Source organism: Excalfactoria chinensis, chromosome 26 (assembly GCF_039878825.1).
Source record: "Excalfactoria chinensis isolate bCotChi1 chromosome 26, bCotChi1.hap2, whole genome shotgun sequence".
Classification (NCBI taxonomy): Eukaryota; Metazoa; Chordata; class Aves; order Galliformes; family Phasianidae; genus Excalfactoria; species Excalfactoria chinensis.
Window position 1 is genome coordinate 1,718,207 of NC_092850.1, and position 20,572 is coordinate 1,738,778.

Consider the following 20,572-nt stretch of genomic DNA (forward strand, 5'->3'; position numbering starts at 1 on the left):
TCAACCCCCCCCAAAGGCGGACCCCCTTTTGGGAGGGGGGTTTTTGCATATTCCCTTACTGGGTGGGGGGAGCGGAGCAGTGCAAACGGTGCTCCCACAACCCCCCCCCATTCCGGAAGCCCCAAAACTGGGGGGGGGTTTAAGAGGGGGGAGGTGCAGGAGGGGGGGGGGGGTGCCGTCATTTTATGTCTTTTGACTTTTTTTTTTGCCTTTTTAAAACGTTTTTAAGGTGCTTTTCTTGCCGAGGGCGGGTTCTGGTTGATGATGGGGGGGGGGGGAGGGCTGTGCCCCCCCCCTCCTTCCCCCCCAGGAGGCGAAGGCAGCGGTGGAGCGGGGGGGGGGGGCACGCGTGGGGTGGGAGCGGGGGAGGGTGGGGGGGGGCAACCCGGCCCGAGGGGCGCCTGCGCCGCCCCCACCCCCAAAACCCCAAACCAGGGCGGCGGGGGGGGGGGGGGGGGGGGTCCGGGCTGGGGGGGGGGAGGCGATGTTGGAAGGGAGGCAATGAGAATCGTCTTATTCACGACCCCCCCCCCTATTTAAACCCCTCCCGATTTGCAGCCTTTTTCTCTTCTGTTCTCAATGTCTTTTTGTCACCATTTATTCCCCCCCCCCCCCCCCCAACAAGATTCTTTTTCTCTCCTCCTGGACCCCCCCCCCTCTATAGCCGCCCCCCCCCCCGCATTGCCCCATCGGTGTCACAACGCGTCAGTTCTCAGCCGCGTGGTTTTAAGGCAAAATCCGGATTGTTTTTGTATTATTTTTTTTTTTGGGGGGGGGGAAAATTCCGGTCAGAAGGGACGAGCTGCGTCCCATTGCGGGGCGGGGGGGGGCAACAATACATTCACACGGTATAAAACCTGCACCGAGAGCCCCCCCCGCTCATAGAGTGTGTGTGCGTGTGTGGGGGGGGCACCCCGTGACCCATCTACACCCAAAGGTTGGGTGATACTGAAGGAGGGGGGGGGGGGGGCGACTCCTCCTTGTCCCCCCCCCCCCCCACACACACACATACAGCCCCCAACCCTCCCCTCGCCCCCCCCCGCTGCCTTTGGTTGCTTCAAAGCGCAAAATTATTAATAATAATAATTACAAAATTAAAAAAGAAATAAAACGCCCCCCGCCCCCCCCCATTAAAATCAGGAAGGGAAATAAGAGGCCAAGCGAAAGGGCCGCCCCCCCCCCCAAAACCCCCCCAACCCCCCCCCCACCATCCCCCCCCCTTTACAAAAGCGGGGGGGTTTTGCATATTCGCTGTGATCGGACCGGACGCGCTCAGGCTGGAAGACGTTTACGAGGAGGAGGAGGAGGAGGAGGAAGAGCATCGTGGGGGGGGGGTTAATAACGGGGGGGGGGGGGTCAATGGGGGGGTTGGTGCGTCGTTGTGGGGGGGGCCGGTTAAAACAGGACGGACGGGGCGGCGCAGCGCACGGCATGCAGAGACGAGCGGCGGGCAGGAGGACCCCCCCCCCCCCCCCCAGCCCAAAGCCCACCGACCCCCCCCCAACAACCCCCCCCCCCCCCCCCCCCCCCAGCATGCAGCTCCTCCCGGGCAGCAGCGAAGGCACATCACGTGGTACAAAAACCTCGTGCAAATCGGGACCGAAAAACCCAACAAGCGACAAAAAAAAAACCTTAAAAAAACCCAAAAACGAACCAAAAAAAAACCAAACCCCCCCCCCAAAAAAAAAACCCAAAAACCCAAATTCACCCCCGGCTTTTGGCGTTTTCCTTTTTTCGGCGCTTTTCTCTTTTTTTTATGTTTTTTTTTTCAGTCTTTTTTGTCCTTTTTTTGTCTTTTTTCCCCTATTTTTTACCCCCCCCCCCCCAAATCCCATCACTGTCCGGGATGGTCACAGCGCCGCCCCGCCGCGCTCCGCCCCTTTGCTCTCCCTACAGCAACAGCCCGACCCCAAAGCGCCCCCCCCCAGCTCCGAAGCCCCTCTTGGTTCCTTTGGGGTTTTTCCTTCTCCCTGTTTCTGTTTCTTTCCTCTTTTCTCGGTGGGTTTTTTGGTTTCCTGCCCCTTTTTTGTTTCGCTGTTTTGGGGTTTTAATGAGGTTTCTTGACCTGGGGTTCATTGCTTCGCCGGCGTCCAACATGGCGGCAGAATGGGGGGCTGTGGGGTCCATGGGGTCAATTGGAGCTGTGGGGTCCATGGGGTCCATGGGAACTTTGGGGTCCATGGGGTCAATGGGAGCTGTGGGATCCATGGGGTCAATGGGAGCTGTGGGGTCCATGGGGTCAATGGGAGCTGTGGGATCCATGGGGTCAATGGGAGCTGTGGGGTCCATGGGGTCCATGGGAGCTGTGGGGTCCATGGGGTCAATGGGAGCTGTGGGATCCATGGGGTCAATGGGAGCTGTGGGATCCATGGGGGTCTCTGAGGCCTATGAGGTCCATGGGAGCTGTGGAATCCATGGAGTCCATGGGGTCCAAGGGGTCCATGGGAGCTGTGGGGTCCACAAGGACCGTGGGCACTGTGGGGTCTTTAGGGTCCATGGGGTCAATGGGATCTGTGAGGTCCATGGGAGCTGTGGGATCCATGGGGTCCATGGGGTCTGTAGAGTCCATGAGGACCATGGGAACTGTGGGGTCCATGGAGTCCGTGGGGTCTTTGGGGTCCATGGGATCTGTGGGGTCCATGGGATCTGTGGGATTGATGAAGTCTGTGGGGTCTTTGGGGTCCATGATGTCCATGGGTCCGTGGGGTCCATGTAGTCTGTGAGGTCTTTGGGGTCCATTGGGTCTGTGGGAACTGTGGGGTCCATGGAGTCCAAGGGGTGTGTGGGGTCCATGGGGTCTTTGTTGTCCATGAGGTCCATGGGATCCGTGGGGTCTTTGGGTCCATGGAGGCTGTGGATTCTCTTAGATCTATGGGTCTGTGGGATCAATGAGGGTCTCTGAAGGCTATGGAGTCTATGGGGTCCATGGGGTCCCAGGGGTCTGTGGGGTCCATAGGGTCTCGGGATCAATGGGGGTCTCTTGAGTCCACGGGATCCATGGAGTCCATGGGGGTCTGCAAGGCCTGTAGGGTCCATAGGATCTCTGGAGTCCACGGGGTCCACAGTGTCCGTGGGGTCCGTGTGGGGTCTGTGGGGTCTCTGGATTCCATGGATCCTGCGGGTTGGCTCCAGGAGCACCGTGCCCCTCGGTGACAATGACATCCAGGCCGGCGGCGGTGGCTTGGGGACACGATGCTGTCCCTTGGGGGCCTTCAGCTTCCTCCTCCTCCTCCTCCTCCTCGGCCATGGGAGCCGCACGTCGGGTCCCTCTGCTCTAAGGCACTGCCCGTGGGGGGGGCACGGCCCCCCTGACCCCCATGTGGGCACAGCGATACCCCCGTGGGTCAGGGACGGCTGGTGTGCCGTGCGCGGTGCAACGCTGCGGAGTCAGTTTGCAATGCTCTGATGTCAGCGTGCAATGCTCTGCTGCTGGAGTGCAGTGCTCCAGGGTCAGCGTGCAACGCACCGCTGCCAGTTTGCAATGCTCTGCTTCCAGTTTGCAATGCACCGGTGTCAGTTTGCAATGCTCTGGTTCCAGTTTGCAATGCTCCGGTGTCAGTTTGCAATGCTCTGGTTCCAGTTTGCAATGCTCTGGTGTCAGTTTGCAATGCTCCGGCGCTGGAGTGCAATGCTCTCGGGTCAAGACGTGATGCTTTGGTGCCAGCAAGCGATGCCTGCATGTTGATTTGCAATGCACCAGTACCAGCAAGAGATGCTCCGGTGCTGGTGTGCAATGCTGCAGCCAATTCCAAGCACAGTGATGCTCCGGTGCTGCTGTGCAACGCTCTGGTGCCCAGCTGTGCAATGCCATTTGCTTGGTGGCAGCGTGCAACGCTCTGGTGCAGGTGTGCAATGCTCCAGTGTTGGAAAACCGATGCTCCACTCTGGTATGCAATGCTCAGAGCTGGCGTGCAATGATGTGCAATGCTCCAAAGTTGGTGTGCGACTGCACCAGCACTGGTGTGCAATGCTCATTGCTGTTCTGCAGTGCTCGGTGCAGCTGTGCAATGCTGGGTGCGGGTGCAGCAGTGCCCAGTGCAGGGGCTTTGTCATCTCCCAGCCCCCCCACGGGGGTTTGAGGCACTTGAAGCAATGGGGGGTTGGGGGGGCTCTGCAGTGCCTTCTTTCCTCCACCGTTGTTTGCAATTACAAAACAAAGCAAGAATCAGCCCCAAATCCCGAACCATCCGCCGCAGCAAAAGCAGCGCTGTGCTCTGCCTGCTCTTCCTCCTCCTCCTCTTTTGGGGTTATTATTATTATTTTATTTTTTTTTCCTTTTTCTTTATTTTTTGTGATTTTTTTGGTGTTTTTTTTGTTATTTTTCTCAGCTTTCCCTCATTTTTTTTTGTTTTTTTTTTGTTTTTGTTTTTGTTTCAAAGTGCATTTCCTACAAAATGTGCAACACAATCCGCCCCCCCCAACCCCCCCATTCCCCCCCAACCCCCCCCCAGCTCCCATCGCGGTGCCCGTCCACAGGAATGCATAGCTCGGGCACGTGGGGACACCGCGGAGCAACAGCTGAGCCGCGTCACCCCCCGGAGGAGGGGGGGGCAGCACCAGGAGGGTCCCCCCCACCCCCATTCTATCCCTATGTGCAGCGAGCTGCTCCATGCGCGCCCCCCCCAACCCCGACCCCGCACCGCTGCGCCGCCGCATCCCCACGGCGCAAAGGAAGAACCGCACGACGAGCGCAGCCGCATCTCCCCCCCCCCAACCCCCCCCCACCCCATAGCACCGCCCTACGGCACCTGGGGGTGCGGGGCTGGGGACGGGGGGGGGGGGGGCGGGGGGGGGATGGAGGGGTTTGTTCGCTTCTACTCACGTCGAAGGAGCCGCTGCGGGGCAGCACCGCGCTCAGCACCGCGCGGCCACCGCCGTCACGAGCAGCGTCGGGTCTCAGCCTCATCGGCGTGTTGGGTGGGATTTGGGGGGGGGCTGGGGGGGCCGTGAAGGTCCTCAAAGGGTTGGGGTTGGCTTTGTTTTTTTTTGTCCGTTTTTCGCTTTTTTTAGGCGTTTTTTTCCCGTTTTTTGTTGATATTTTTTTTCTCGTCCTTTTTTTTTGGGGGGGGGTGTTTCTTTTTTTTATGGTTATTTTTGTGTGTTTTTTTTTTTCCTTTTCCTTTCCAAAAATAAAAACAAAAACAACAACAACAACAAAAAAAACCAACCCAAAAAAGTCCGACCTTCCAACCTTCCAACCTTCCAACCTTCCAACCTTCCTCTCTTCTCTCCTCTCCTTTCCTTTCTCTCCTCGTTCGGTCCGGGATGGGATGGGGGTTATTTTTTGCTGTGTTCACGTGGCGATAAATGAACGCTGTCCGCCGGGGGCGCTGCGCCGGGGGGGGGGGTCCTCTCAGGGTGCCTAAAGCAGAGGAGAAGGGAGCGAAGGGTGGCACGGCCGCGCTATCCCAGGTACCAGGACTGCGGAGAGAAGGAGAGGCAGCGTTAGTGCTGAGCCCCGCAGCCCCACGCCTCGCTTTGCACGTGTGGAGGTGTGTGTGTGTGTGTGGGGGGGGGGGATGGAGACCCTCACCCGGTGTCACTGTGCCGCATCTAATGGCCCCCGCGCTGCTGCCCCCGCTGTGCCGGCAGCCTGAGTCCGGCTGTGCCGGGATGCTGCTCATCCAGGACCTGCCGTGCCACGTCCCCATGCCCCCCCATCACTGTGCCCCTCCGTGTCCCCCCATCACTGTGCCCCCTCCGTGTCCCCCCATCACTGTGCCCCTCCGTGTCCCCGTGTCCTTATGTCACTGCGCTCCTCAACGTCCCCATGTCCCAAAGTCCCCACGTCACTGTCCCCCCCTATGTCCCCATATCTCTGTGCCCCTCCATGTCACCACGTCCCCACGTCACTGTGTCCCTTCATGTCCCCACATCCTCTGCCCAGCTCTCCCTGGTACCAGCAGTAAGACGGGTCCCCAGCCCCCCCACGCTGTCCCCCCCATTGCCGCCCCACTCAGCAAATCCCCATTTAGGTGCCACTCACACCGCCCCCCCCTCCTCCCCACGGCGATTTTGGGGACAGCTCCCCCCCCCCCGACGGCGCAGCGGTGACACCCCGGGGCTCCCATTGGGGACAGCGCTGTCCCAGCACAGGGGGGGTGGGATGGTGGGGCGGGGGGGCCCCCCACTGCTCTCCCATTGTCTCCGGCCGCCCCAAGTCCAAGTTCATCCCCGATGACCTCATGTCTGGTTTCCGTTGGCAACGAGACAGCTCGGGGCCTCCGCTTCCCTTAACCCTTCCCGGCCCCACACGTGAACTGAGTGTGCCGGGTCTCAGCTGCTCCCCAGTGTGTGTCCCCTCCCCCCCCCCAGACGTACACCCAGTTATGGGGTCACCCAGACCCCCAGCAGAGGACCCTCTGGGGGCGGCACGTTGCCCAGGACACAGCGTGGGGGTTCCCCTGTGCCCGGCGATGCCACGGGGACGTGTCTGCATGGCAGTGACACGCAGGACGAGGCCACGGGGGGTCACCTGGAGACCCCCCCCATTGCTGTGCCCACACTGGAGACACCGCAGTGACGATGGTGACGGCCGGACGGAGGCGATGCCTGCAGCGCAGATCCCCATGGCTGCAATGCTGCAGCTGCAGGGCCTGCAGTGCTGCTGCACACGTGGCGGCACGGCCTGCAACGGCGACACCCAAAGCAGTGACAGCGTGGAGGCAGACCATGGCTGCAGTGCCCACAGCTGCAATGATGCCCGTGGTGACAATGCCCACGTGGCGATGCCACACTTGCAAGAGCATGGCGGCGATGCCCACAGCAGCAACGCCACGGCAGCAATGCATGCCCACCATTGCAACGCCCACAGCTGCGATGCCCACGGTTGCAGTACCGTGGTTGCAATGCTCGCTGTTGCAATGCCCACTCTTACAGCACCACGGCAGCGATGCCCGCAGGTGCAACGCTCACTATTGCAACGCCTACAGCTGCAGCATCACAGCACTGATGCCCACAGCTGCAGCACCACGGCAGTGACATCCAACTATTGCAACGCCCACAGCTGCAACACCCACAGCTGCAGCACCACGGCAGCGATGCCCACTATTGCAATGCCCCCTGTTGCAACGCCCACGGTCACGCCGCCATGGCAGCAATGCCCGGTGCAGCAGCGCCCACAGCACGGTGCCCACGGCGGTGATGCTGGCGCTGATGCCGCACAGGGTTTGGGCAGGAGGGTCCCCCCGGCGCCCGCCCCGTCTCACCTGTGCCTGATAGATACTGCCAGGATCCCTTGGTCCTAATCCCACGAAGGAACGGTTCGCAGGGGGCGTGCCTGGTGCAGAGTAGGCTGGGGAACAAACGAGAGCGGATTAAGGGCGCTGCGGGTGGCACCGCCATCAAACCCCGCTGCAGGGACCTGGACCGGCCGACGCACCCAGCCCAACAGCTCAGCCGCTCGGCGCGGTGCCACGCAGCGCCCACCACGGGCTGGGGTCCGGCAGTGGGACCCCACGGAGGTGGTAACAGCGGGCTGTGCTCTGCGCCCCTCGGGACAGCCAGCCTGTGTCTGGGGGGGACCGGCACTGCCCAGCCCCCTCCTGGAGGCCACGATGGATGCGAGGCTGCGAGCTGCCCCTTGTGACACCCACCATGAGACGTTAACGCCGCCAGCACTCAGCACCCACACTCCAGCTGCCAGCAGCGTCCCCTCGGCGCAGTGACACGGGGACGTCCCCGCATCCCCCACAGCCCCCAAACCCCGCAGCCCTGAGAGCCCCATGAGCAGCGCACGGCGCTGAGCCCATCAGCCTCCACCGCTGACAGCGCTGACATCTGGGGGGCTCAGCCAGCCCTCCTGCTTCGGCATCACCCCGCAGCCGGGGAGGACCCTGCTGGGCCCCCCCAGCCCAGCGCCGCACCGTCCCCACGGCACCGCTGGGGAAACCGAGGCACGGAGAGGCCCCCCCAAGTGGGCTCACGGCTCCGCCGCCTCGTCCTGCTCCGCCGGCCTCCCAAGGGGGTCACAAGAATCCTGCTGGTCCACGGGACCAACCGGGAGCCCCACAGCCCCCATGGGGTGGGAAGAACGGGGCGCTGTGCGCCCTCCCTTTGCCCTGCCTGAGACCTGGCAAACTCGTGGCACGCATCCCGGGGGGGTTTGGGGGGGTCTGGGGGGGCCGGCGGTGGGCGGGGCTGCTTACTGGGTGACGTCGGTGAGGTCGTCCCTCCCTCCGAAGTTGTCGTGGCGGATTTGGTGTCAGGAGAGACGGCCAAGCGGGGCATGCCGGGGGGAGGTGGCGGTGCCAGCATCTGCGTGGGCAGGTAGTGGCTGGGCACTTTCACTTGACCACTTCCATTTAACTGGGGACACAACACAGACACAGGAGACAAAAACAGCACACAGGCATTAGGGAGGGCGGCGCGGCCCTCGGCGGCACCAGTTTGCTGGGTCTCAGAGCTGACGGCGCCGGTGAGATCCCACCTGGGGGTCACAGGGTCGGCCTCGATCCATCCTCTGCGTGGGAAGGGCGGCTGCGCCCCACAGTGTGGGGTCAGACCCTGGGGGAGCTGAGTGGGGGGTCCCTGGGACCCTCCGTGTTTGGTGGCGGAGCTGCAGTATGAGGGTCTTGCAGGGTGCTGAGGGGATGGAGGTCACCACTGGAGTCAGTGCAAAGGGAGCCTGGTGCCACGAGCTGGGTGCGTAGGGTGCTGGGTGTGTGGGGTGCTGGGTGCGTGGTGCACATGGTGTTGGGTGCACAGGGTGAGTGATGAATGGAGCACGGGGGAGTTGGGTGCATGATGCACAGGGTGCTGGGAGCACGGAGTGCATGGGGTGATGGGAAAATGGGATGCATGGGGTGCTGCATGCACAGAGTGCACAGAATGAGCATGGGATGCACAGGGTGCACGGGGCGCTGGGTGCACGATGCATAGGATGCACAGAGTGCCGGGTGTCAGGGTGATGGGAGAGTGGGGTGCACGGGGGGCTGGGCACACAGGGTGCACGGAGCGCCGGGTGCATGGGGTGCACAGGGTGGTGGGTGCGAGGCACACAGATGCACGTGCCCCACAGCAAAGGGTGCGTGTGAGCAGCACTGCAGGGGTCGCTGGGTGGGGTTGGGGCTGCGCGGCGCTCTGGGTGCTCGCGGGGCAGGGACGGGCGCACAGCGGGACCCCCCACCCCCAGCACCCCCAGCACCCCCAGCACCCCCAGCAGGACGCGGCGCGGCCGGCGGGTCCCCAACTGCTGCACGGAGCGACGGGGTTCGATGAGCTCCAGGACGGCGCCGCCCCGCAGACGTTCACAGCCACGGACACACACGGTGCCCCCCAGCAACCCACCCCCCCTCCATGTGACGGCTCAGCCCCACAACCCCAACACCGACCACCAAAGCGCCGGCTCCGTTTCTGCACCAAACCAACGCCGACGCTCATCTGGGGACACACAACCCCAAGCGCCGGGTGCCAGCGCCTCACACGGCACCCACCACGTCACACCCCACACCCCCACCCCACTGCCTACAGCCCACAGCCCCATGCGGCGACACCACAAATCCCTGAGTCCATGCAATGATGATCTTGGGGACCACATCCCCACCGATGGCTGTGTCCCCATAGGGTAGCTGTGTCCCCATAGTGTGGCCGTGTCCCCATAGTGTGGCCATGTCCCTGCGGTGGGACAGGCGCTGGGCTGTGGGAGCCTTACCGGTCCGGGCTGCTGGTTGGACGGGTCGCAGGCCAGCGAGACGAGATCTTTGAGTGGGTCCTGCGGGTTGAGATGAGGCGGGTACCGGATGGCCGTGTGCGGGAAGTAGGTGGAGGCCGTCTGGGGGAGGATGGAGGTGGTGGGGAAATGCAGCGTGGACGAAGGGTGCGGGCTGCGAGCGATACCTGCGGGGGAACAGGGACCGGGGGGAGGGGACGGCGTCACCAAGAGCCCACGGGGGTCCCATATCACCCCATGGGGGTCCCATATCACCCCATGGGGGTCCCGTGTCACCCCACAGCTCCGCACCCCCCGCTCACCGCTGTGCACCGCGATGACGGGACGGTGGTGCTGCGTGAAGCTGCTCAGGCGCGGCGAGGAGTCCTGCGGAGAGGGGCTGTTGAAGGGCGACTTGTCCATCTCTGTCTTCACGTTGGGGGAGATGCCTGTGGGACCGGGGGGGGGATGTTAGGGGGGAGCACCCCACGGCAATGGGGTGCCATTGGGATGGGGGGTGCAGCTCTGGGCTGTGCGTGTGTGTGCAGCAGCTGTGTGCAGCTGTGTGTGCCCATTTTGTGCTTGTGCACCTGTGTGTGCATGGACCTGTGTGTGTGTGTGCACACACATTTTGTGCTTGTGCCCTGTGTGTGCAATGCTGTGTTCACATCTGGGCACCTCTGCATGTGTGTGGATGTGCAGTGACCTGCGTGTGTTGGAGCACAGCACAGCTGTGCAGCAGCACGCGGTGGCTGTGTGTGCACGTGTGTCCGTGCATGAGCACTGTGTGTGCAGGAGCACATCCATGGGCTCACACTGCAGCGCTGTGGGCAGCACAGAGCCCCGCTGTGGGGCAGGCTGTGGGGCTCAGTGCCGTATCCCCAAACCACGGGGGTGTGTGGGTTAATCCCCCCCAGCTTTATCTGCAGCCATTTGGCCCGGGCGCCGCTAATGGGTTTAGTGCTGTCTGAGTCGCTGGGTTAGGAGGATTTCCCGGAACATCCAGTACGGGATTGCTGTAAACCCACCACGCCGAGCACGTCCCGCTGCCCCCCCCAATGGGATCAGCCCGCTGCCAACCGCCCCGCATCCCACACCTGTGGGTCCTGCCCCCTCCTCGTGGCACGGCCTCAGCCATTGGGCACGGTGTGGCACAGAGCCTGCTTTGTACAGGGCACCATTCCCAGCCCATATGGGGCAGCATCCCTGGTCTGTATAGGGCATGTTCCTCAGCCCATACGGGGCACAGACCCTGGCTTATACGGGGCACAGTTCCTGGTTCGTATAGGGCACTGTTTCCATTCCATATGGGGCACGTTCCCTAGTCCATACAGGACAAAGTCCTCAGCCCATATGGGGCACAGACCGTGGCCTATTTGGGGCACAATTCCTCCCAGCGCACACAGAATCCCGTTCATGCCCCTGATGGACTCTGTGCGCCCAGCACCGCTCCCCGGGCACCCCACAGCTGTGGGATGGGGTCCATGGGAGGTGGATCTCATCCTACCGTTGGGGTGTGGGATGGGATGGGGGCGAGATGAAAGCAATGGGGGCTCAGATGCCCATAAGGTGCCCCGGGGCGTGGGAGCCGCCGTGCCAGCCCCGCAGCATCGCTTTAATTAGCCCAACCCACCCGGCCCCCCCTTTTTCTTAATGAACAGCTAATTGGGGCTGTCTAGACAGGAAAGGGAAAAAAAAGGGGAAAAAAAAAAGCAAAGCAAGAAAGAAATCTGTCCGCAGTGCAAACGGCAGCTGTGGGGCTGGGAGGGGCTGCTGTGGGGCTGGCCCTATAGAGAGCGTGTGCTTAAATGGGGGGGTCCCACAGTAACCCCACAGCACCTATAGAGGGTCTGTGTCTCAATGTGGAGCTGGCGGCAGTTCTGACCCAAAGGCCCATAGCACCGCACCAACACAGCGCTCCTTTGCTGTCACATTGCGCCCTATAGGAACACCACAACCCCTGCAGGGAACCTCGACCCGCTGTGCCCCATGGCAGCCCCACAGGGCGGCAGCCCCACACCTACCCCCTTCCATGTCCTCTGTCCAGTTGCGGCTGCTACTCGTGGGTGAGTTGGAGGAGGTGTAATACTCGCCGCCGGGGCTCGTGTCGATGTCGTCCTCCATGGAGCCAGACTTGTGCCGTTTGCTCCTGGGGACAGACAAAGGTCAGCATCCCCATCCCTATGGGACCGCTATCCGTGGGGTGACCCCAATGGGGGCAGCCAGGCGGACCCCATCCTGCCCACGGTCCCCAGCCCAGGGGTGACACTGGGATGTGCTGGTGCTGCTGGGGACGCACTGGGAGCCCCGCAGCCGCGGTGATAAAATGTGGTGGGGTGTGAGAACACAGCAGGGCAAAACCCATCCCGGGGTGCTGACCCCAAAGGGGGGGGGGGCAAAACCACCCTGGGGTGCAAAACTGCATCGGGGTGCAAAGCCATGGCGGGATGCTGACACAGCACCGGGGTGAAGGAACCACAGTGGGTGCCGACGCCATGATGGGGTGCGAGAAACGGTGCTGGGGTGCAAAACCCAACAGCAGCCAAAACCACACTGGGGTGACAACACTGGGGTGCTAAACCCAACCCGGGGCTGCCAAACCCGCACCGGGGTGCTGAAACTATGATGGGACGGCAAAGCCACGCTGGGTGTCAGAACCACGTTGGGATGCCAAGAGCACGTTGGGGTAACCCCTAAATGAGCCGGGCTGCCCAAACCGTGCTGCAGTGCCCAGGTGGCTCCATGGCACCAATGCAGCGCTGCAGCAGCCCACCCCTCTGATCCCCCCAGCCCCCCCCCGCCCCGCAGCGCAGGCAGCCTGGCAGCACAGCACCACCCGACGTGCCGGCTCATCCCACGCAGCCGTGCCCGGGCCGGTTCCGGTATCGCCCCGCGTCGCCCGGCGGCACCCACCCGCTGGAGGAGGTGCTGGGCAGTGTCCTCCTCATGCCCGTGCTGGACGGGTTCAGGTCGTAGGCCAGGTGACCCTGCAGCTCCCCCAGGGAGAAATTGGGGCCCGTGCCCGTCACCACCGGCGCTGTGGGGAGAGGAGGGCAGCGGTGAGGGTACGGCACCGGGCGGCACCATTAGGGGGGGGCACAGAAAGGGCTGCGGGGTGGCACTCACTGCGGGACACCTGGATGAGCTCGGTGACGCTGAACACCCCCGAGGTGACGAAGCTTTCCTGGAAGTCTGTGGAGTCTGTTGTGTGGGAGGGGATGGAGTCAGGGGGTCCCACGGCTCCTTCTGCACCCACAGCTCCCCCTGCGCACCCATAAGGAGGCAGAGCCCCATCCCACCATCCCACCAACCCTTCCACCATCCCACCACCCCACCAGCCCTTCCACACCTGCTGCATCCCAAACCCCGTGTCAGCTGCTAAGTTGCTATGGGACTCACACCCCATAGAGCACAGTGCGCATCCCCACTGTGCCCTGCAGTGCCCCATGGAGCAGGGTGCTGGCACCCCACTGCGTCCCCTCTTACCCAGCGTGCTGGGCTTGGTGTCCTCCTGGTCCGAGGCAATGCCCGTCCGGGGGCTGCTGCTCTGCTCCGAGTCTGGGGGAGGGAAAAAGGGGGTTGAGATGTGGGGAAACTGAGGCACGGCCGGCCCCAAAGGGACGCGACCCACAACCAACGCCGCACGTCACTGCTCATGGGGAACCCTGGGGCTCCCTCACACGGTGTCAGGGCTGCGGATGGCCTTGTTGTGGGATGGGGCCGTGCTACCATCCCTATGGGGCTGTGCTGCCATCCCTATGGGGCCGTGCTACCATCCCTATGGGGCTGTGCTGCCATCCCCGCTCGGCCCTCAGCTATAAATACACAGGCAGACGCTGAGCTCAGCAGCCATGGCAGCATCCTTCCTCCCGACCCTGCACCCCGGGCCCTGCTCAGCGCTCCTTATTCACCCATCCTTATTACTTTACTTCTTTCTTTCCCCCCCTCCTTCCTCCTCCCACCCGTTGGCCGTCAGCAGCGCTGCCTGATGCCAGGAAAAGGCTGCGGCAGCCCCAGCCGAGCAGCCACAACAACCCGCCGCCGCTTTCTTCGCTCCGTTCCTTTCCTGCTCTCTTTGTTTCTCCCCTTTGACGTTCCATCCTTCCCTTTCTTTTCTCCCCCCTTTTCTCCCCCCAACAGCCATTTTGTGCCCCATCCCACCCAACTCCCCGCTCTCCGCTTCCTCCACAGCGGCCATTTTAGGGAGCAGAAATTCCCCCTTCGGTTCCGTTCGGCGCCGTTGGCTTTTTCCCCATTTCCCATTTGGAAACCCAAAGCTCCCCCCATCACGGAGGGGCTGCAGTGTGGGTGGGCAGGCAGGACCCCCTTCCCCGTGTGCCGGACTCATCCCCCACCTGGTGCGGCTCTGGAAGTGGTTAAGGATGGAGCAGAGCCAAGTGTGGGGCGGCAATGAGCTGCCGTGGGCTCAGAGCTGCGGCTCCGCTCCCCCCCGGCGCCTCCCCCCACAGCCCGTGGGCTCCCGGCTCACCCCGAGCTCACAATGTGGCTCTTCCCACCTGTGACGCCCTTTGCTGGCCCTGTGGTCACCCCTTGGTATCTCCATGGTCCTTCCATCCCAGCACCACACCAGGAAGCTCCTCACAGCCCATAAGGTTGACCCCGTAAGGTTGACCCCGCCGCCCTTCGGCCACCCCAAGATGCTCCCAAAGGCTCTTCTGCTCCCCAGCCTCTTTCACTGGTCAACCCAAGATGGCCAACGTGGCACCTCCACTGCCCTGGTATCTCCTCCAGCTCTTTGGGCACCTCAAGACGCCCCAAAGTCTCTTCCAACCCCCAAAGCTCCTCCCACAGCCCTTCGGTCAACCCAAAGGTTCCTCCATCCCCAAAACTTTTCATTGCTCAACCCACGATGGCCAACACGGCTCTTCCATCGCCCCAGGAGCCCCTGAACTCCCTCTGGTCACCCCAAGATGTCCCACATGGCTCCTCCATCTCCAAAATAACACCGCAGTCCCGTGTTCAGCCCCTGTAAAGCACCTCCCTGCTCACCCCGAATGGTTCTTCTCTCACAAAACACCTCCATGATGCCGCCCCAAGACGCCCCACGTGGCTCTTCTACCCCCCAAAAGCACCGTCCGCATCCTTCACACCCCCTTCACCCTCTGAACCTGAGTCGCCCCACACGTCCTTCACTCTCCCATCCCTTTATCCCCATCGGGCACCCCAGGAGAAACCCACCCACCCCACACACCCCCGTGGGCCTCCCCCCCCCCCCCAGGATCCCCGCTATGGGGCTGGGCCCCCCCGGCAGCTGTGGGCCGTTGGTGCCAGCACATTTCTGGCTGCCTCAGTGCGGCGCAGCGGCCGGCCAAGCTCTGCGCTCACCGCCATGTGACGGCTGCCTGCGGCCGGCCAGCACTCACTAAAATGGCGTGTCTTCCCCCCCCCTGCCCCACAACCCCCCTACAACAACTTGGGGGGGCTCAGGGGGGTCCCTGCCGCCATCATGGAGCTCAGGTGCAATGGGGAGCAGTGGGCACCGCAAAGAGCTGCACCCCAAAGAGCTGCTCCCCAAAGAGCTGCTCCCCATAAGCAAACCATGCACTATTGCTCTGGGAACCCCCCCCCAATTCACTGTGCTGAGGGGGTCTGTGTGCAGGAATGGGGGGGGCTGACACACAGAGCACGGGGTTAAATGCCACCATCCCCCCCCTCAGCCCCCACAGCCTGTGCTGGGTCTGGGTGCCCAAACAGGCCACAGCTCTCAGCCTCTTAAGAGCAGCCAAGTGTGCGCCTATGGAAGGAGGGGGGGGCGGGGGGGGGGCGCACTGGCAGCCTGGCGCTGTGCCACCCATTGAATGAAGGCTCCCCGCGCTGGCAGGGCGCCCCCACCCCATGGCACCGCCCCCTGGGAACAGCCCCCCCCCCTCCACCTCCACCTCCACCCCAGCAGCCCCCGCTGGGGCTTCGTCACCCCAATGGGGCTGTCCCTGGGTGGGGGGGGGGGAACCTGCCGGCTGGGCTCCCCCCGGGGCTGCGGGAGAGAACCTGGCTGCGTGCCGAGCGCTGCCGGTAACAGGCACGGCTTACAGGCAGCGGGGCGGGGGGAGATGCTGGCCGTGGGGGGGCAGTCAGGGGTCTCCGTGCCTCAGTTTCCCCTGAGTTAACCCCCCCCATCTCTCCCTCCAGGCTGTGCAAACCCTGCACCCTCCCCCCCCATTATATCAGTAGGGCTCGGAGTGAGCAGCCTGCATGGCACACCCATGGGGAGCAGAGCTGTGGGGCTGTTGGGGGCCGATTTAGGACCCCCCCCACCTCCTCACCCCCCCACCCCATTAGCGCTGCTCTCCCTGACCCATTGCCCCACGCACAAACCCCAGCCCTGTTCTGCTCGTGTAACCTCCAATGGAACATCCCAGCAGCTCAGCATGGCCATCCCTGAGCAGCAGACCCCCCCATTACCCCCCCCACACACTGTGATGAGTTTGCCAGCTCTCAGCCCCCCCAGATCTGCACAGCTCGGCTCTCTGGCTCCAGGTGCTTCCCCCCCCCCGGCCCCCCCCGGTCCAAACCCAGCGGACCGGGGCCGGTCTCTGCTCGGAGGTGGCGGGGCTGCCACGTTTGCCGGTTGCATCCAGCTGGCCCGGGCAGGCAGCCGGCGCCTGCGAGCTCCGAGCTGCGAGCTGCTGTCCTCGGCCGACCCCGGGAGAGCGGAGACGGCGGCGGCGGCGCGGGGGGGAACGCGGCCCCCACCCAACACAGCGCTGGGCCGGAGCCAGAGCCGGGACAGATGGCAAAGGGACAAAGGGCCGGGGGCGGGGGGGGATCCGTGCTGATGGCCCCCGCTCGTTAGTGTGGGATGGGGTGACCCCAACCCGCCCCCATAAGGCAGCAATGGGGCCCCGTCGGTTTTTCTAGGGGATGGAAGGGTTGGGGGATCTCTGTGAGCACGATGATGCTGGCAGGCGGCCCTGGGATGTGGGATGGGAGAGGGGGAAGGAGGGGGGGAAGGAGCGGAGAGAAAAGAGGGGAAGGACAAAAGAGAAAGGGGAGAAAGGAGGAAATAGAGGAGGGAGCAAAGAGTAAAGTATGAAATGAAAAGGGGAAAGAAAGAGAGAAACGTGAAGATGGAAGAAAAAAGAGAAAGAAGGGAAGGAATAGGAGAGGAAAGAAACAGGAGGAGAAGGAATGAAGGGGAGGGAGGGAGGCTGGCAGCGATGGCACATACAGCCCTATGGCACACACAGCCCTATGGCACACACAGCCCTATGGCACACACAGACCTATGGCACAGCCCCACAGCACAGCACAACCCTATGGCACGGCCATTCACGCCCCACAACACACTGTGGGAACATCCCTATGGGGCTGTCGGGGACACGGCCCCCAGCTGCTGGTGCCAGCCGGGCACAGGGGGGCTCAGCAGCGTCTGCCCCCCATCCCCCCCCCCCCGTGCCCGCAGCCATTGGCATCTGCCACCCCAGCTGTCCCCGCCAACGCGGCACGGAGCCGGGAATGCAGCCAGGATGGCAACGGCAGCCCTGGGGAGGGCAGAGCACTTGGCAGCGGGGGGGACGGCGGGTGGCAGGGGGGTGGCAGGTGCTGGCGAGACACAGAGCTCAGCTGTTATTCATCATATGGTGGGGAGCAGCGCGGTGCCCACCCTGAGCCCGGGGTCGTCCCGCTGGGTGCTGAGCACAGCGCAGCTCATTGCGGGAGTGACGCTGAGCTGGGGATGCTCCGCAGCCCGTGGGGGGATGTGAGGCGATGCGGGCACTGCGGGACGGACGGGGAAGCCCCGACCTGCCAAGGTCACCAACGATCTGCAGAGCTCCGTGTGCCAACGGCAGCAGGGAGGGGGGACGGAGCACCACCCCCACCTGGGGGACACCTCGGGGTGGTGGGACGGAGCCGTGGGGCCCAGCACCCCCCGCAGACACCCCACACAGCCCCCATCCCACTCCTCTGTCCAACACGCAGCTCTGCACAGCAGAACCCACCCTGCGGAGATTCTCTGATGGCAAATATCACCGTGCAGCATTGGGGGGGTCCTGCCCTATTGCCCTCACTGCTCTGCCCACCTCCAGGCCCCCCAAATCCGTGGCTGCCAGGACAATGCACCCAATGAGACGCAGGGCCTGAAAGCTGTGTGCCCCATCCATCTCTCCATCCCCCTCCCTGCCCCCCCCCACAAATACGTGCAGGCGTGCTGGCGGTGATGCCCCGTCCATCTGGCACGGCCCCCCCTGGCACGGGCAGCAGGAGCTCGGCCGGGCGCCCTGGCACGATGTCCCTGGCAGATTGGTGCCATCTGCCTCACGCCGGGCTGGGATGGGAGATAAGGGGCTGCCAGGCCCGGGGGGGGGGCACGGCGATGTGCCAAGGGGAGCACGGCGCCACCGCAGGGATCGCTGCCTTCCCCCCCCCAGCCCAGCCCCATCTGTTCGCTGGGCTCAGCCAGAGGACACTGCTGGGGGAAGATCGCAGCAGGCGGAGGTGGGGATGTGGCTGCGGGGTCCGTTCACCCCCAGAGAACCCCAGAGCTGGAGGGAGGGGGGCAGTGCTGACCCTGTGCCCCCCCCAGTGGTAAAGGGGTGCGGATGGGGGGATGTGGGGTGGGGATGTAGGGAGGGGGACACCGGCATGTGCCAGTGTGGGTGCAGGGATGGGGGTGCAGGAGCAGGGACAGTGGCACGTGGAGATGTAGGGTGGGGATGCAGCAATGGGGCACTGGGGTGGGGATGCAGGGATAGTGAGAATGGAGATGCAGGGATGAGGAGGATGGAGATGCGGGGCTGGGAGCACCCCCTGCTTCTCCCCCCCCCCCACCCAGCCCAGGCTGCTGCTGCAGGGAGGAATCTCTCTGTAATGCTTCGAAGGTCCTGGCACAATCGACTGGGGAGATTGATTACCATTTTACTGCAATGCTTTTGACTTTCACCGGCGACCTCCGAGCTTCCCCCCCCCCCCCGCCGCCTCCCACCAGCCCCCCCCTCCTCTGCTGCACACCCAGCCCTGGGCTGCAGCGCCAACCCCTCCCCCACTGCGGTGTGCAGAGCCCAGCCCTGCACCCAGCCCTGCACTCAGCCTGCACCCAGCATGCATCACCCTGCACCCAACGCGCACCCGGCGCGCACCCAACTTTGCAACAACCCCACAGCCACCCTGCAACCACCCGCAGCCAGCACCGCAGCTGCGCTGCACCCAGCACTGCAGCAGCCCCGCACCCAGCCTGCACTGACCCGCACCCAACGTGCACCCAGCCTTGCAAGGACCCTGTGCTCAGCGTGCACCCAGCACTGCAGCTGCACTGCACCCCGCAGCAGAACCAGCCTGCACCTCTCCAGCCGTCAGCCCGCACTCAGCACTGCAGTTATCCTGCAACCGCCCTGCCCCCAGTGTGCACCCTGCACTGCAGTGACTCTGCACAGTGTGCACCCACCTCGCAACCACCCTGCACGCAGCGTGCGCTCAACACTGCAACAACCCCATAGCTGCCCTGCACCCACCCTGCACCCCTCCGTGCACCCACCCCATATCCAGCACTGCGCCCATCCTGCACCCAGCCCTGCAGCAAGCACCCAGCGCACCGTGGGGCTGCAGTCAGCACACGGGGGGTGGGGGACAGACCCCTCCCCTCTCCCCCCCACGACCCCCATCCATGCCCTGGTTTCCCCCCATGCTCTGGGGTCCTTTGGGCATCCCGCGGGGCTCGGGGCCACCCCTTTGGCACTGCTCTGTGGGGGCAGCTCGCTCCCTCCCCCCCCCAAACAGGGAGGGCTGACCGTGGGGGTTCCTCTGCAGCCCCCCCCCCCCTCGCGTTGCCAGAGCAGCAGTTGGGAAATTCTGCTGACAGCAGCAAAAGGAACGAGCGAGGGCGGGAGGCTGAGCACACACACACACACACACACACACACACACACACACACACACACACGTGCTCAACCTCCCCCTGCCTACAGAGCGGGGATGAAGATGGGGGGGGGGGGGAGGTTGGGGTGTGCAAAAGTGGGGAGGGGTGTGCAAAGTGGGCAGGGAGCGGAAGCATGCAGCAAAATGCAGGAGTGTGCAGGACTGACTGTGAGGGATCGTGTGGGAAAACGCAAGGGGGTGCAAGGAGTGTGGGTGAATGCAGACGTATGCGGGACCGAGTGAGCAAAAGCACCTGAAAGGACCGTGCACAATCCTGCACCAACAGCTGTGCAGCCCAGTGCAGGACTGAGGTGCAGCAGCAGCAAGCAGGAGCACAAACGGCCACGGGGACCCCCAGCCCCCAATGTGCCCCCCCAGCCCCCAATGTGCCCCCCCAGCCCCCAATGTGCCCCCCCAGCTCCTAATGTGCCCCCCCAGCCCCCAATGTGCCCCCCCAGCCCTCCCTGCCCCGTTTCCCTGCAGCCCCCGGGATCCCCCGGCACAGAACAGCCGGTGCAATACGGGGCCGAGCGCACAGCAGCACCCAAAGGTCCCCCCGCTGTCCCCAGTCCCCCTTAACCGCGGCGCAGAGCGACCTTAACAGGGAAAGTGAGCGGCTGCCAGGCCCTTATCAGGGAGTATTTACAGCCGCTGTGTTCCCAATTAGACATCAGGTGACTGCGGCTGCCGGGGACCCAGACGTTGGGGTCAAGGTCACGGGTGGGGGGTGGCAGAGGGGTGGCCGCTTCCCTTGGGGACAGCGGGGCCGCCCAGCCCCCCGCGTGGGGTCACTATCGGGGTCCTGTCCCCGCCCCGGTTGGCCGTGAGCTGCCCATAGTGAGCCCTGCGCGGTGACCCCGGGGGCTGCGCGGTGCACGAGATGCCAGGCAGAGCGCGGCGGCTCCCGGGGGACCGAGGTGACACCCGGCACATCCGCCCGCGCCCGCCGTGATTTATGGCTCCGTCAATCCCCTTTGTTGGGATTACAGCCACCGGGTGCCCCCCTCGGTGTCATTATCCGGCCTTGGGCTGCGGCCAGCGCCGGGTGAG

At 63.9% G+C, this 20,572-nt stretch overlaps 2 protein-coding genes across 5 annotated transcripts in view; both read right to left on the reverse strand.

Annotated features, from left to right (window-relative positions):
* The window catches only part of DOHH (deoxyhypusine hydroxylase), a 39,236-nt gene that overhangs the window by 1,533 nt on the left and 17,131 nt on the right, over positions 1–20,572 (reverse strand). The window lies entirely within an intron of this gene.
* Positions 4,435–20,572, reverse strand: part of NFIC (nuclear factor I C) — a 31,503-nt gene continuing 15,365 nt past the window's right edge. Inside the window, exons 3-11 of one of the 3 annotated variants that reach the window (XM_072357338.1) lie at positions 13,136–13,207; positions 12,776–12,850; positions 12,563–12,686; positions 11,674–11,798; positions 9,973–10,098; positions 9,653–9,837; positions 8,148–8,307; positions 7,209–7,294; positions 4,436–5,421 (exon numbers count right to left, since the gene is read on the reverse strand). In XM_072357338.1, coding sequence (XP_072213439.1) covers positions 5,404–5,421; positions 7,209–7,294; positions 8,148–8,307; positions 9,653–9,837; positions 9,973–10,098; positions 11,674–11,798; positions 12,563–12,686; positions 12,776–12,850; positions 13,136–13,207 — 971 coding nt within the window. In that variant the 3' untranslated portion in view covers positions 4,436–5,403. Of the gene's footprint in view, positions 5,422–7,208; positions 7,295–8,147; positions 8,308–9,652; positions 9,838–9,972; positions 10,099–11,673; positions 11,799–12,562; positions 12,687–12,775; positions 12,851–13,135; positions 13,208–20,572 lie in introns of all 3 variants that reach the window. The other 2 variants (XM_072357339.1, XM_072357340.1) reach the window with 2 other exon arrangements.